General features: G+C 42.7%; 1 protein-coding gene across 1 annotated transcript in view; it reads right to left on the bottom strand.

Moving 5' to 3' along the window:
* MFSD4B (major facilitator superfamily domain containing 4B) overlaps window positions 1-12,806 on the bottom strand; it is a 35,519-nt gene that overhangs the window by 12,661 nt on the left and 10,052 nt on the right. The window contains exon 2 of the mRNA XM_068231307.1: window positions 562-730. Within this exon, the coding sequence (XP_068087408.1) occupies window positions 562-730 (169 nt within the window). The remainder of the gene's footprint in view (window positions 1-561; window positions 731-12,806) is intronic.

Genomic DNA, 12,806 nt, shown 5'->3' with positions numbered 1-12,806 from the left:
AAACAGAAATGCACCGCCAGGGAGGTTAAAAGGCATTCTAAAGAACCTAAAAGTAATTAGACCGTTTCTCACCTCCTGAATGTGGTGTTCAATGTCACAGAACACCATCAAACTCAAACACCTTTTCTTACACACTGAGAAGAACAGGACTTAAAGCGGACCCAAAACAAACTTTTTTAATTCAAAATATTTAGTTGCACCACTCTGACACATACAAAGATAAATAAACACTCCTTCAAGCATATGAGCATTTCAGTGCATACTTTTCACCCTTCTCTTTGCATAACTAGGGTTATACAGGTGGCAGCCATTAGCAATTCCTACTTTGCTGGACACCACCTACTCCACCAGTTTGCCGGATTCTGTCCTGGCAATATGAAAGGAAGGGAGGGGTTTCTCCAATAAATGTAAAATATTTTATATTTGGCATCATGCAGCTGAAAGAATGCAGCTATTTATTATAATTTAGAAAATAGATTTGATTTCTTTTATTTTTAATTTGGGTCCACTTTAAGCACTGTGAGAAGCAACAATTTAAATGTTAATGAAATTAATACACACCTAATAGTAAGTTTTGATTCATGTGGTCGAAAAGGATACCTCCCAAAACAGAGCCTCCAAGATATCCCATGGAGCGTCCCACAAAAATGTAGGAAATGTTTCCCACAGTGCTTCCCACATTTTCAGCCAGGTCCGGAAAGGTTGGTCCTAAAACAGAAATAGCCATGCCCTAAAAAGGAAACAGGTATGTGAATTCTGTCATCTTGTGTGCAATGTATCGATGCAATTTCTTAATGATGAATAAACACCTGGATCAGTCTCTCTATTATCTAGTGTGGAATAGAAACTTTTCCTGACAAGCAAATATCTGCTGACCCAGGAAGTTGAAGAAATCTGGCAAATCACAGCCACAAGTGACCAACCAATCAGCAGCTATTGGCTTTCACTTCTAAGGCCCCATACACACATCAGACCATAGTCTTTTGAAAATGAAAGATCACAGACAAATCTTACCACCCTTCATGTAGTATGAGAGCCATACCTTCACAGTCTTTTCTATGGAGCTGAACTCCACATCAGAAAAAAATCTTTGCAAGATGCTGCACACACGGATCTGTACAGACACAAAAGATCAGTATCTGCAAAAGATCTGTTCCTGCCAAAAATCCATTCCTGCAAATTGCAATGATAGTCTATGAGATCTGCAGATCATCATACACACATGATTTAACTGACATTCATCTGCAGATCAGATCCACCAGGATGGATTTTCAGATCTGCGGATGATTGCTTGATCTGCAGATGAATGTCAGTTAAATCATGTGTGTATGATGATCTGCAGATCTCATAGACTATCATTGCAATTTGCAGGAATGGATTTTTGGCAGGAACAGATCTTTTGCAGATACTGATCTTTTGTGTCTGTACAGCATCTGTGTGTGCAGCATCTTGCAAAGATTTTTTTCTGATGTGGAGTTCAGCTCCATAGAAAAGACTGTGAAGGTATGGCTCTCATACTACATGAAGGGTGGTAAGATTGGTCTGTGATCTTTCATTTTCCAAAGACTATAGTCTGATGTGTGTATGCACCTTTAGTCCAGAAACTCACTAGGAGCAATTTCTAATCACTAGCTATTTGAACTCTTGCTAATGAAATGCTATGGAGGATTTTTATAAAATAACATCGCTCAAGTGGATTCACACCCATAGCATTAAATTAGCAAGAGTTCAGAAAATCGCTCCTTGTGAGTTTCTGGCCTTAGATTATTTTACCTTCCTTGGTCAATGGAGGATTGCATTTTGCTAGAATTCTCTGACACTAAAAAGATGCAAAAAGTGACGGCAACATACCAAACAAAATATCTTCAATACACATTTTAAAGGCTTTGTTAGCTTCAAAATGCCAACACCACTTAGCACTGCATTTAAATTACAGCTTCATATTAAAGATACAGGGGTAAATGAAGTATTCTTATACAAAGCCTTGCTAGTCAGAGGCTACATGTACACTGCAGTGTTCTCCCCAGAATTTTTTTCCAGCCGGGTGGCATGAAAAAGTAGCTGGGTGGCACGAAAAGGTAGCCGGGTGGGGCGAGTTGAGAGAATGCAGGGCCAGTGCTTCTGTGCGCAACCTTGCCTACAGCATAGGAGGAGGTGAGCTGATGACAGCCGGGTGCCCAGCAAAAGTAGCCGGGTGGAGCACCCGCCTAAAAGAGCCTGGGGAGAACACTGCACTGGAACTGATCGTCGCAATTATCACCAGGCAAGTCAAAGAGCACTAGGAGCTTTTATTCACTCTGAACTTGTGTCAGCCAAAATAATACAGCAATCTGTTGTCCAAAATGGTCAGAAACAATCATTTCAGACAACAACATAGAGTTTGTACTGTATAATGCTAGGTACACACCATACAATTTTTACAGATAATTGTATGGTGTGTACCTAGATGTTTTTAATAAAAGTAGGTGCATGCTAGTGCATTTACACAACCACCTTATTTAAAATAATCAATCCTGCCTATGCCTCTGCTATGACCCAAACAATGGATGTAATTTTGCTACTTAAAGGGAAGCCAAGATGAGAAGGATATGGAGGCTGCTATATTTATTTCCTCTAACAATACCAATTACCTGGCAGCCCTGCTGATCCTTTTGGCTGCAGTAGTGTCTGAATTACACCAGAAACCAGCATGCAGCTAATCTTTTCAGATTTGACAATGTCAGAAACACCTGATCTGCTGCATGCTTGTTCAGAGTCTGTGGCTAAAAGTAATAGAGGCAGAGGATCAGCAGAGCTGCCAGGTAACAGGTACTGCTTAAAAGGAAATATGGCAGCCTCCATATACTGTACCTCTCACCTCAGGTACACTTTAATAGCTCATGTTTAATAACTCAATGCCAGTTTTGCCAGATTAAGTTTTCCGATGTACTTAAAGGGGAACTTCAGCCTAAACAAACATACTGTCATTAAGTTACATTAGTTATGTTAATTAGAATAGATAGGTAATATAATTTTTTACCCACCCTGTTTTAAAAGAACAGGCAAATGTTTGTGATTCATGGGGGCTGCCATCTTTGTCATGGGGGCAGCCATCTTTTTGGTTGAAAGGAGGTGACAGGGAGCAGGAGACACAGTTCCAACTGTCCTGTGTCCTGATAACCCCTCCCAGCTGCACACGCTAGGCTTCAAATGTCAAATTCAAAATGTAAAAAAAAAAAAAAAAAATATTTGCACCAAAACAGCAGAACGAGAGCAACATCATCAGAAATCCCATCATGCTTTGCACAGCATCAGGGGAAAAAAGCCCGGGCAGTTTTCTTCTGTGCAGCTAAAAATGAGGCTTGGATAAGAGAAACAAAGTTCATGCTGTGAAACTGTTAAAGAAACACCAAGCCTTTTCAGTGCTGCTGAGTCGATTTTTAGTCCGGAGGTTCACTTTAAGTGATCTTAAAGGACATCCGAGGTGACATGTGGCATGAGGAGATAGGCATGTGTATGTACAGTGCCAAGCACACAGATAACTATGTTGTGTTCCTTTTTTTCTTTCTCTGCCTGAAAGTGTTAAAAATCAGATATGCAAGTGACAATTTCTGTCTGGGTCGGGACCAAGTCGGACTAAAGTGTAGCCCTGACTGATAAGAAATTGCAAACACTTTCCTGGCAGAAAATGGCTTCTGAGGGCAGGAAAGAGATAAAAATAGTCAATAGTTAATAGATTTTCTGTCATACTTCAATGAAGTGCCACTGAGAAGAGGCCATGAAACAGTAAAAAAACGTAAAAAGTAGATTTAAATATAAAATAAAACTGTGAGATAATTAAAAAGGCCGTTATTAGAACAAGGAGGATAGATAAAATTGTTTATTTTATTTTCACCTCGGATGCTCTTTAAAGAGGTACTTCAACAAAAGATATTAGTGTGGGGGGGGGGGGGGGGGGGAATACATTGCAAAGTGAGATAATAAACAAAGATTAAAAAAAAGATTGATTTTTGCTGTGCAATTTGCTCATGTTTTCAGATCCCCCAGGAATATATATATATGGAGAGCCTTAGTAAATTAGGCACTATGTAGTTCAAAACCAGGGTTCATGGGCATCCACATGTTGGGCAAAATGGGGCATGCGCCCCCCCAGCCAGCTGCTGCCTACGCCAGAAGGTGAGTAATTCCTCTCCGCCCGCTGATGCTCTATTCTTTTTGCCGTTGCTAATTTGGAGGGGGAAAGCACCAGGAGGGGACCCAGGTGTGAGGGAGGTGGAGCGGGGGGTTCTGGCAACTATACTAGCCATACTGGGACAACTATACTAACTATACTGGGGCAACTATACTAGTTATACTGGGGGCAGCTATACTAGCTATACTGGTGGAAACTATACTCTCTCTGCCTTTCTGATGTCCCTTTCTGCTGTCACGCGCTCTCTCTCTCTGCCTTTCTGCTCTCTCTTTTTCTCTGCCTTTCTGCTCTCTCTTTTTCTCTGCCTTTCTGCTCTCTCTTTTTCTCTGCCTTTCTGCTCTCTCTTTTTCTCTGCCTTTCTGCTCTCTCTGCTCTCTCTCTCTGCTCTCTCTCTCTCTCTCTGGCCCATATGCAATTACATTTTTCTCCTGAGTTTTCTCCTAGGTGGTATTTTTAAACTTGTAATTAAAATGACTTTTAAGCCACCAGAAAGCAAAAAATACTCAAAATAATTTTGATAGTACTTTTTCAATTACTTTTAGGCGATTTTTTTTTAGTTGAAAAGTACTAGAATGTTATTTTAAATAGAAAATTAAAAATTATCTCCTAGGAGAAATCTCAGGTGAAAAAGTGAATTGCATATGGCCCTCTGTGTCTATGCTGTCCCTCTCTCTGCCTTTCTGCTGTCTTTCTCTCTCCCTTTCTGTGTGCTTCTCTCTGCTTCTATGCTGTCTCTCTCTCTCTCTGCCTTTCTGTGCTCTCTCCTCTCTTTCTCTGCCTCACTGCTGTCTCTCTCTGCCTTTCTGCCAGGGCTGTGGAGTCGGTCCAAAAATCCACCGACTCCGACTCCTCAGTTTAGGATTCCACCGACTCAGACTCCTCGACTCCGACTCCTCTAATTTGCAGATTACAATTTTGTTGATTAAAAGTATGTAACATGAAATTCATCTCTTAACTGCCAACGCTTAGGAATTTTACAAGACAACTGAAGTGAGAAGGATATGTAGACTACTATATTTATTCCCTTTAGACTAAAACTAGTCCTTGGTAAGAGTACTTGTAAAAGGTACAAACCGGAACAAAGAACATCTATCAGGCCCTAGGCAATGTAAGTGTGGGTACATGCAAGAATGATGTGCAGGTACTCTGCAGGGGAATGAGGAGATTGTAAACAGACAACACCTCTGTATTCAATGTGCACAGCATTCTCAGTGGATTCCCTGCAGCTCTGTGGGGAGTGCATATGTAGAGTATAGTACTACTGTGTAACAAAGTAAACCTGAGACAGATGAAATTAAAGTTTTATACATACCTGGGGCTTCCTCCAGCCGCCTTCAGGATAATCAGTCCCTCGTTGTCCTCCTCCACCACCTGGATCTTCTGCTATGAGTCCAGGTACTTGAGCCATTGGGGCGTAGCGCGCCTGCACACACTCCGTCGCCAGGAGCGTACTACACCAGCGCAGCACTATTGCGCAGGTGCAGAATGTTCCTGGCTGTGGGAGCGGCATGCGGCCGGACAGCGCTGACTGGCTGAATTACCAGGACTCATAGCAGAAGATCCGGGTGGTGGAGGACAGCGAGGGACTGATTAGCCTGAAGGGGAATGGAATAAGCCCCAGGTATGTATAAAACTTTACTTTTCATCCGTCTCAGTTACCCTTTAATTTGTAGTCACCAAACCAAATTTTAACAACATATCAAATTATTTAATTTCATCAGCAAAGGGAGTGCATACATTTGCATAAATCAGCATCAATGCAGAATTATTTCCATCTCATTGACCATCTCTATTTGTGACACAGCTACACATCAGGCTTTATTCTTACAGCATAGATGTTATTTAGTATATATAAGAGATTCCTGTGTACACATCATATATACAGTCACAATCAGATGTGTATATCTGACCTTAAAAATACGGGGACTGCTTTATTGAAGCAGCGCAAGTAACTAATTTTGATTGGTTTATTTCATTTTTGTGGACTAAGCACAGCTATTACTGTATATATACATTATTTTTAATGACTATTATCTGAGAAATAGAACATTTTATCAAATTAGTTACAAATTCATTAGGAGTCGGAGTCGGTGCATTTTTTCCCGACTCCAGGCACCCAAAATTGCCCGACTCCACGACTCCGACTCCACAGCCGTGCCTTCTGCTGTCTCTCTCTCTTGCTCTTTCTCTCTCTCTCTGCCTCCCTGCTGTCCCTCTCTGCTCTCTCGCTCTGTGCTGCCTCTCAGTTGTCACTCTCCCTCTCAGCTGTGTCTCTGCCTTTCTGCTGCCCTCCCCACACACTGGCACCTTCCTCCTACCCACTGGCACCCCCCTCCCACCCACTGTCACACTCTCCCACCTACTGGCAGGCTCCTGCAAAATGTAGGGTGTGGATTAATGCCACACAGGGGGCATGGCTTAAGTTTCCCTGTCACTACCTAAACTGGGGGGGGGGGCACCTGTGTCGGAGGCACTCGCAATCTAATCCCTACCATAGCCCTAGTCTAATGTCCCACCATGATCACACCCACATCATGGTTAATGGCCAAGCCCATTTTTCAGCCCCCCCCCGGAAAATTTTCGGCAGACGCCCATGGCTTTAGAATTTGTCATTAATATGACTGTGCTGTATGTAATGCTGCCATCTTTGACTTTAGGTCTGCCTTAACTTATCCCACTGATCCTCTCTACCCTGGCCTGTGCAATGTTCAAAAGGCACAAATTACTGTAGAAATGTTCCAAGTCCCACTTGGAGCAGATACATATATGTGACCTCTGGAGGGTTATTAACTACTGTAATGTCAGACGGGAGTGATCTTGATATTGCTGGTGCTATTATTATACTTAAATTAAATACAAATAAAAAAAAACCTTGCAAGTAAAGGCACAGATTAACTGAACTACTGCTATATCGAACACACTGACAGACAAGTACTGACTTGGCTTTAGTAATTGCCATGGTGCACAGTATTATTTAGAACAGGTTTCACTACTATTAGTAGCAGACCAAACAGATCTGCATACAATACATAGGCATCTAGAAATAAGGATTCTAATAACCTGGATCTCTGTGCAAAGCACACAGACACTGGGAGAGCGGCAAGCTCAGACTGAGCATGTATGTGTTTTTTCTTTGCCTGGATATAAATAACCATTTTCTAGTATGGATCAGTTTACATTGAAGGAAATATTCCCCCGTTAATCTGCATACACACTTGAGAAATTTTCCTCAGCCACAACATTCCTGATCATCACAATGTATAGCTTGTCCTCCAATATCACTGACCTTCTCATCAGTTATTTGTAGGGACAGATCGCTATTCTCCGAATACTACTATTCCTATGAGAACTTTCATGGAAATTCTGGCGGCAGAGCACCACTCATTTGTCTCGACAATTTCTTTACCACATAAAAGAACATTCTGACCAGCCGGGGGCTGAGCACTTAAGGTGCTCATACATTACTCGATTTGTGGCATCAATATCTGGCCAATTCGAGAATGATCAAATCTGACAGATCGATGACACAACATGGCTGCCCGATCGGGTTGATAGATTTCTGCCTTAAAGAAGACACTTAAGTCAGAAAAAAAAAAAAAGTTTTACTCACCTGGGGCTTCTACCAGCCCCCTGCAGCAGTCCTGTGCCCTCGCAGCCACTCACTATACCTCTGGTCCCCCGCTGCCAGCTAGTTTCGTTTTTGCCGACAGGCCCGTCAGGACTGGCCACGCGTAGCTTTTTCCGCATTCCCGACTGTAATTAGCGGGCAACGCGTACAAAAATACGCGTTGCTGCATTATGAACGCATAGATATGCGGCACCGCATATTTTTGTTCGCGTTGCGGCCCTAATTACAGTCAAGAATGCAGAAAAAGCTACACGTGGCCAGTCCTGATGGGCCTGTCGGCAAAAACGAAACTAGCTGGCAGCGGGGGACCAGAGGATTAGTGAGTGGCTGCGAGGGCACAGGACTGCTGCAGGAGGCTGGTAGAAGCCCCAGGTGAGTAAAACTCATTTTTTCTTCTGACTTAAGATTCACTTTAAGGCTGGTTTCACAGTGGGACGTTAAAGTCCCACGTTACAGCAGCCAGTAACGCAGCCTAACTCACAGCACTGTAAAATCAATGTGCTGTTCACAGTGCACACGTTGCGTTACATAGTAACACAGCATGTTTAAACAAAGTGCTGCGTGCTGTACGTTATACTGGGCTAAGCAGCATTAGACTGTTTGCACATGCTCAGTAATGTTGGAGGAGGAGGTCTCTCCTCCTCCTCTGTGGCCAGCCACATGGCTAATTAAAATTCACTGCACTGTGGTGACTCATGGTGGGACTGTAGTGTTGTCCTGATAATGATCGGGATTCATTTGATCTGAATCTTTTTTGTGAGTCGAATCATCCGGATCATCACAATGAAAGATTCAGTTCACAGTGGATGTCTGTCTGGCAGAAACAAGAACATACAGAATGTACAGTGCAGGGAAAGTCCTGTGCTGCTAGTCATTTCACCCCCAGTCTGCTTCCCTAGTAAAATGATTCAAATGATTCGGTTCAAAGATCCAGATCTTTTCAATGATCTGATTCAAATGATCTGAATCCTTAAAGGAAAACTTAAGTCAGAAAAAAAAAATGACATTTACTCACCCGGGGCATCCCTCAGCCCCCCGAAGCTGGATGGTGCCCTCGCAGCCCCGCTCCGATCGTCCTGTCCCCGCCGGCGGCTACTTCCGGGTTCGGCGACAGCCGCCGACAGGCTGGGAACGCGGCTGATTTTCCGCGTTCCCAGCTTCTATATCACCCTCTATGCTGCTATAGCATATGTATGTATGTATGTATGTATGTATGTATGTATGTATGTATGTATGTATGTATGTATGTATGTATATATATATATATATATATATATATATATATATATATATATATATATATATATATTTTACTTTAAAAAGATCTGGACTTCCTATAACTAACCTGGAGTGACTGCGTTGAGAGCCGTATAACGTGGCTCAATCTGACGTCCAACTTCAACACCACCATGCGTTGCGTTAGGGGCACGTTATGCGACCATAACGTCCCCTAAAACGCAACGTCTTGGTGGGAAAGTAGCCTAAATTGTTTGAAAGGATCAATCAGGCATGCTAAAAAGATCTTGATTAAAATGGCTCAGTCAGGTGCACAGTAGTAGCGGCATTCGACTTCAAAAACTGACTGTCCACCGGCCAGTTCCCCCCCCCCCCCCAATATAAAATGTGTACCCCCTGGGCACATGGTGAGTGTTGCAGGCTCACCTGTCCACTTGTGTGTATTCTGTGTCTTTCTCCACTGCCCCCAGGGATGCCTGTACTCCATGACCCTGCTGAATGTACTGTCGTCACATACATGCAACAGGGTTCATGGGGCGAAGTGTCCCCATTGGTAGAAAGAAGACACGGGACAGACACGCCACCGGATAGGTAAGCTGCACAGCTTCCTTGCTCACCACAGGCCCTGGGGACTCATTACATGGGTGGAGGGTACGGGAGGCTTAAGTTCTAGGCAGTTTTTTCAATAGATTTCATGCTGAAATGTATGGGGGAAAAAATAAAATAAATTAAAAAATATAAATAAAAAAATTAAAATCGGCCTACAGTGTGTTGCCAGGTACCCCTCTCTGATCAAATTCAATCAGAGAGGGATCTGATTGTTGATCTGGTGGGCATGAAGTAATATATGGCCACATTTTGTCTGTACAGACTCCTAACATGCCGACATGGTGGCAGCCATATTTATTTCCTTTTAAACATTATCATGCCTGGCAGTCCTGATGATCTTTCTGGCCGCAGTAGTGTCTAAATCACACACCTGAAACAAGCATGCAGCTAATCTAGTCAGAGCTCAGAGCACCTGATCTGCATGCTTGTTCAGAGTCTATGGCTAAAAAGTATTAGAGGCAGAGGATCAGCAGCACAGCCAGGCATTTTGCATAATTTAACAGGAAGCCTCCATATCCTTCTCACTTCAGGTGTGCTTTGAATCACTCATGTCACTTAAATAGATCGTAACCACCTTAAATATCCCCGAAGGCACAATCACTTATGCTTGCCATGCATGCTTCAATTGTCATTTTAGATGGCATTTCCAAATTGAAAAAAGGATTATATTTATGAAAAATAAAGCTGACATCAGTCAACAAACTTTTCTTTCTCAAATGGTAAAGAGCACCACCTGCGTCATATTTGAACTGGATGGATTCAAAACATTTAAATGATCACTTTAAATCTTTTTATGACGTGTTAAAATGTGATAGTTGAAGAGAACTACATAAAAATCCATCTGTATGTGGCCAACATTACCCTTATTAAATGATCAGCAGTGTGGTCTGAAGTTTTCAGCTTTCCTTAAAGGGAACATCCAGGCTGGAGAAAAAACAAACAAAACAAAATCCACTTACCTGGGGCTTCCTCCAGCCCTGGCTGCCATCCTGTGCCCTCGCCGCAGCTCAAGTGGCTCCCGGTGTCCTGTGCTGCAGAAGCCGACCTCGCCAGGTACGAGGTATAATAATAGGTATGGAGAATAACTATATACAGGTAGTCCCCGACTTACGAACGACCCGCCGATACGAACGGCATGGATTCTTTTTCCATGGGAACAAGCCCCAATTTTTTTTTTTCAAATTGGACTTTTTGAGAAAATCGATTTAAAAAAAAACAAAGAAAAAATTGCTTTTAAACTTGTATAAACAGGTACAAAGGGCAGAGGTGACAGAGGGGGACACTGGAGGCATGGGGGGCACAGAGGAGGTACAGGGGACAAAGATGGCACAATGTTCCGACTTAAGAACAGATTCAGGTTAAGAACGAACCTACAGTCCTCATCTCGTTCGTTAACTGAGGACTACCTGTAGTTGTATAACTTGTACTGCTGCCAGCTAATAATATTCCGTTATCTGTCTGCTGTAACAGATATTATGAGATGGAACGTCATCATACCCTACCCAGACTTGTGAACACTATCAAGCTTTGTTCTAGTTCACCAGGAAGCCCAGATCTATAAACTCCCAAATTATTGCTAAATTATCAATTTCTGACCATGTTAAAAAAATGCAGTGTTTTTGGGAACTGGTGTGTATGCATGCTGTTTTGCAGGAAAGCAGCAGTAGACACACATACATAAATAAAGACCCGGATCTTTCTGTGTCGTCACTCAGTAGATGTGATTTTATGACGCAAATATTTTCTATTTGCAAATTTACCAATGTCAGGTCTTTCAGGTTTTGCATCCATCAGTGTTTTACATGCTCTTGTTTACCATGTACATAATGCATGCAAATCTGTCACAGAACCAGCCACGCTTGGTGCTTTTCTGTAAAAGTTGACAAACCTGTCCCCAGGCACCCCTATGGTCCTCATTCTGCTACAAACCCCTCTGAACCACAAAAGTCACAGGGAAATCCATTTGTTTAATTAATTAATAAAGTAAAGCTTCATACACATGCTAGACCAGAGTTCCCTAACCCTATCCGCAAGGCCCACCATCAGTACATGTTTTGCATAAAACCACAAACATGCACAGGTGAGATAATTAGTGTCTCAGCAAAGATGATGACCTACCTCTGTGGATTTCCACAAAACATGCACCGTTAGTGGGCCTTGAGGACAGGGTTGGGGAACATTGTGTGTACAGGTGTCCCACAAGGTTGCTTAAAAGGTCCCACATGCTGGATCTTTAAATACGAGCAACGACATAGTACACTGTGACATTATCCTTCCTCCCCATCACCAACTCGTAGCTACAGTACAAGTCAACCAACTCAAGCGATGCACATGTATGAGACTTTGGCCAAAACGGTCACCTTCGGAATGGAGTCTCGATACCTTGGGGCAATGGTAGTAGTGCGCGTGTATGCATCCTAGTAGATAGTTTTCCCTGTGACTTTTGTGAAGATCCACAAAACAAAGCTTTGTACACACGCTAGGGTACTCAGTCAAGGTGGGAGCTGTCTCTACTGAGAGTCTAAAGTGTGTACAACTGCCTCAATGTGTCGCCAAGAGATCCAGATTGCATTGGCAGAGCCCATTGTTCCCCTACTCACACCACCCACGCAAAGCCACTCTGTCAAGGGACACCTGGGGTGTGACAGTAACTGTCTGTACCTTATCTGTGCCTGAAGACAAATGTGAAAAATCTTGCCATAAAGCTAAGATTTTCTATTGTGAACACAATTCCTTCTTCAAAAACTGTGCTCAGAGAATAGTTAAATTGTTTTGTGTGTTTGTTTTGTTTTTATAGATGGCCAGTAAAAATATTTTGTGTTATTAACTTGTGCTGAGGAGGGCTAAGCTGGGAGCCAAACAAGCAGAACAACACTGCACACTTCTGGTACTTTAGCCTGTTTGCAGGAGATGGCAAGCTGAATGATGACCGGTTCTGTCCTATCATTAAAGCCTAGAAGCACCACTCCAACAATCTTTGGCCCAAAGCTCAACAAAGAGGCAGTGAATGAAGATACTCAATTCACCATTAACTGCATTCACTGGGAGGGGACTGTGTGGGAGATGCCTACATGCGGCGGTCCCTGTAAAAGATGTAATCAACAATTACGTCCAACCGAGCCTCCCACCTGAATGCTAATTTATGCAGTAGTTAGTGTATTT

This window comes from Hyperolius riggenbachi, chromosome 4 (genome assembly GCF_040937935.1).
Source record: "Hyperolius riggenbachi isolate aHypRig1 chromosome 4, aHypRig1.pri, whole genome shotgun sequence".
NCBI lineage: Eukaryota > Metazoa > Chordata > Amphibia > Anura > Hyperoliidae > Hyperolius > Hyperolius riggenbachi.
The sequence above is the reverse complement of the archived record's forward strand: the minus strand, read 5'-3'. Positions and strand labels throughout refer to the sequence as shown.